General features: G+C 51.1%; 1 protein-coding gene across 1 annotated transcript in view; it reads left to right on the top strand.

Annotated features, from left to right (window-relative positions):
- TCERG1L (transcription elongation regulator 1 like) overlaps positions 1–3,290 on the top strand; it is a 206,868-nt gene that overhangs the window by 137,676 nt on the left and 65,902 nt on the right. The window contains exon 6 of the mRNA XM_032282028.1: positions 882–970. Coding sequence (XP_032137919.1) covers positions 882–970 — 89 coding nt within the window. The remainder of the gene's footprint in view (positions 1–881; positions 971–3,290) is intronic.

Below are 3,290 nucleotides of genomic sequence, written 5' to 3'. Positions count from 1 at the left end.
GATGGGCCTGAATCGCGGGCCTCTGCTTATCTGAGTTCTGATGGGCCGTTTTTTGAAAGCTCAAGCAATTTTTATTTTTCTCCAAATTCTATACCTAATGAACACTGATCAAGTGTCCCAAGCATAGTTCATTGTTCTCTCTTAATTTTAGGGCATAAATCTTCATTTTATTCTAGGTGATGAATTTTCAAGCATTCTTATTTCTTAATGGAAACATGGACCCACTGAGCGTCAGAATCAGAGACATCCCCAGGGTGCAAAACAGCCCCCATGAGCCCTGCCCCACCTGGGTGCTGGGGCAAGGAGGGAGTCTGGGGAGGAATCAGACTCTATGGGACGGAGTCCTTATTTAGGAATATGCATTTGCTGCTTCCCCCCGCCTTAATGGGACCAGGACATGCCCACCCCACTCTGAGGCCCCCCCCTTCACGGGACCAGGACGTGCCCACCCCGCTCTGAGGCCCTCTGCCACTAAATGCTGTCGGTTTCAGTGACTCCCACCACTGGGTCAGCTCATTTCTGGGGATGAAGCCAGTGAGATTTTCTGTCCCAAAGATGTCAGGCCTCAGATGCCCTCTCTTGGCTGCCTCTGACCATCCCTGCTTCTGGGAAAGCAGGCAGCTTAGACAGCTTGGGACAATGAGGGGTGCCTCTGTCCCAGTGACTCCACCCCGTCTGCTGCGCCTTGATTCTGTGTTCCCAGCATAACCTCCCAGCCCAGCTGCTGCCGTGCTGAGGTCATTGTCTCCTGGCGACTGTAAGCAGGCCTGCCTACAGGAGATCTGTCTATTTGGAAGAATAGACAGTGACCCTTTCTTGCTTGTAATTGAAGATGAGGGTTTAAAATTAAAAGCTGCTCTCCTCTCTCTTTCTGTTGAAAGGAGCCTCCACCGATGCTGGGGGGAGGAGAGGACAGCGCAGCCAGAGGCAACAGGCCGGTGGCCTCCACCCCAGTGCCCGGATCCCCCTGGTAAGACACCCCAAAGCCTGAGAGCCACTAGCAGTGGCAGCGTCTTGTCCTGGCGTTTGCCCGATGTCACCGAAGAGAGACTGCATGTTTCTCAGCTGTCCCTGTGTTTTTAAAAAAATGAACTTGTAACTCCGGGCAGGTATAATTCTGCACCTTTGTCACATTCTGCAGAAAGAAAAAATAGCATTTAAGTGATGAGTTATCCTGGCCTGATCTATTTGTGAATGTGTATTAAATGATCATGCTGTTGCGGATCTGTCAGCGGAAGGCAGCAGCTGAGGTGAGCATAGCAGGCCGTAAGCGCCAAAAGATCTTTCTTCCCTCCACTCCAAGAAGAATCGTCACTGAATGACTGTTAATTAAAGGCATGCCTGTTCTCTCTGTCCCCTGCGTGGCTGGCTGCTCTCGGAGCATGCCACACTCCAGACACCCTCCACAAGGGAGCCACAGTCTTTGGTTTTTAAAAATGCCCTTTTATAATGGAGTCATTTGGAAGCAGAATAAAAGGTTATTACAGTAAGAATTAAGTTTAAAGCCATACGATGAGAGTACAGCATACAGCTGGGAGGAACAGCTAATTTAAAGAACAGAAATAGCAGCCGCTTGCTCAGCTAACGACAGCAGGCACAGACAGCAGCCGGCGAAGGAGCACAGGGCCCGCTGGCCTCACAGAGTCAGTGAGCACATCCTGCTGACCGGGCCCTGACCCTCTGATTATCAGGGTGAACTTGGCTCCAATCCGGACAGAGTGGCACCCCTGCCTGACGTGCGACGGTCAGTGTTGGTGGCCGGCACTTGGCGCCTCCAGCCTTCCATCTGTAGCTGAAGCTCCTCTGCACCCTGGGGGCACCCCGGGTAAGGCCTCCTTGTGCTAATGTCATGCTGTTTTCTGACAACTCATTCTCCGACCCTGACAATTTAACTCGATTCTGATGTCAACTACTGTGAGTCAGAGTCAAACCCCACAGGCCGGGGCTCAGTCCCTCAGGCTGCCCTCCGCTTTAGACATCGGCTGCAAATGGGGTCCCCCAGCTGTCTGTACATCTGCCCAGCTGACCACAGATGGGGGTTCCCATGACCTCCTCTCTGCTTCATGGTGATTTGCTAGGATACCTCGCAGAACTCAGGAAGTGCTTTATGTATAATTACAGTTGTATTGTCAAGGGTACGATTCAGGAACTGCCAGTGGAAGCAGTGCTCGGGGTAAGGTGTGGGCCTGACTGAGATTCCGGGCCTCGCCGGTGCCGCCCTCCCCATGCTACAGCGTTTCCCAGCCAGGAAGCACCTCAAACCTCATTGTTTTAGGATTTTAACAGAGATGTAACTGCAGAGGCATGACTGATGAAATCATCAGCCAAGTGAGGGGGCTCAGAGGGGCTTCAGAGGCTGCAGAGGCGACCCTCCAGGCATGCGGTCGGTGTCTCTGGAGACCAGCGCCCTTCCTGAAGCTACTCGGGGCTGAAGTCCCTTCATTTGTGCCACCTCAGGCATGGTCAGGGACTTGGTAGGAATAACAAGGTGCTCTCATCGCTCAGGAAATTCTAAGGGTTGGGGGAGCTCTTGTGTCGGGAATCTGGAAAAGGCCATATACATGCGTGTGCTGCCCCATGATGGGGCTCTGTTCTGGAAATGCCTCCTCAGGATCCTTTCATGCACAGTGCAGGCTGCGCTCACACAGGCCTGGTGGCACGGCCACCTGCGCGCCTGGGCTGCGTGACGTGGACGGTGGCTCCCAGGCTGCAGACCACCTCGCTGGTTGCAGGGAGCACTGCAGGCAGCTGTGACACAGTGGTGAGGATGGGTGTGTGTAAACACATCCAAACATAGAGAAGGTACCACAACCTTCAGTAATCTGATGGTGACATTCAGTATTATAATCTGACGGTGACATTCGGTATTGTGATCTGACAGTGACATTCGGGTTTATAATCTGATGGTGACATTCGGTATTGTAATCTGACAGTGACATTCAGTATTGTAATCTGACGGTAACATTCAGGTTTCTAATCTGACGGTGACATTCAGGTTTATAACCTGACGGTGACATTCAGTATTGTAATCTGACAGTGACATTCGGTATTGTACTCTGATGGTAACATTCGGTATTGTAATCTGATGGTGACATTCAGGTTTATAATCTGACAGTGACATTCGGTATTGTACTCTGACAGTGACATTCGGTATTGTAATCTGACGGTGACATTCAGGTTTATAATCTGACAGTGATATTCGGTATTGCAATCTGACGGTGACATTCGGTATTGTACTCTGACGGTGACATTCAGGTTTATAATCTGACAGTGACATTCGGTATTGTAAT

Source organism: Sapajus apella, unplaced genomic scaffold (genome assembly GCF_009761245.1).
Source record: "Sapajus apella isolate SASKATOON/1434 unplaced genomic scaffold, GSC_monkey_1.0 scaffold13, whole genome shotgun sequence".
Lineage (NCBI taxonomy): Eukaryota > Metazoa > Chordata > Mammalia > Primates > Cebidae > Sapajus > Sapajus apella.
This window is presented reverse-complemented; position numbering and strand designations above follow the sequence as displayed.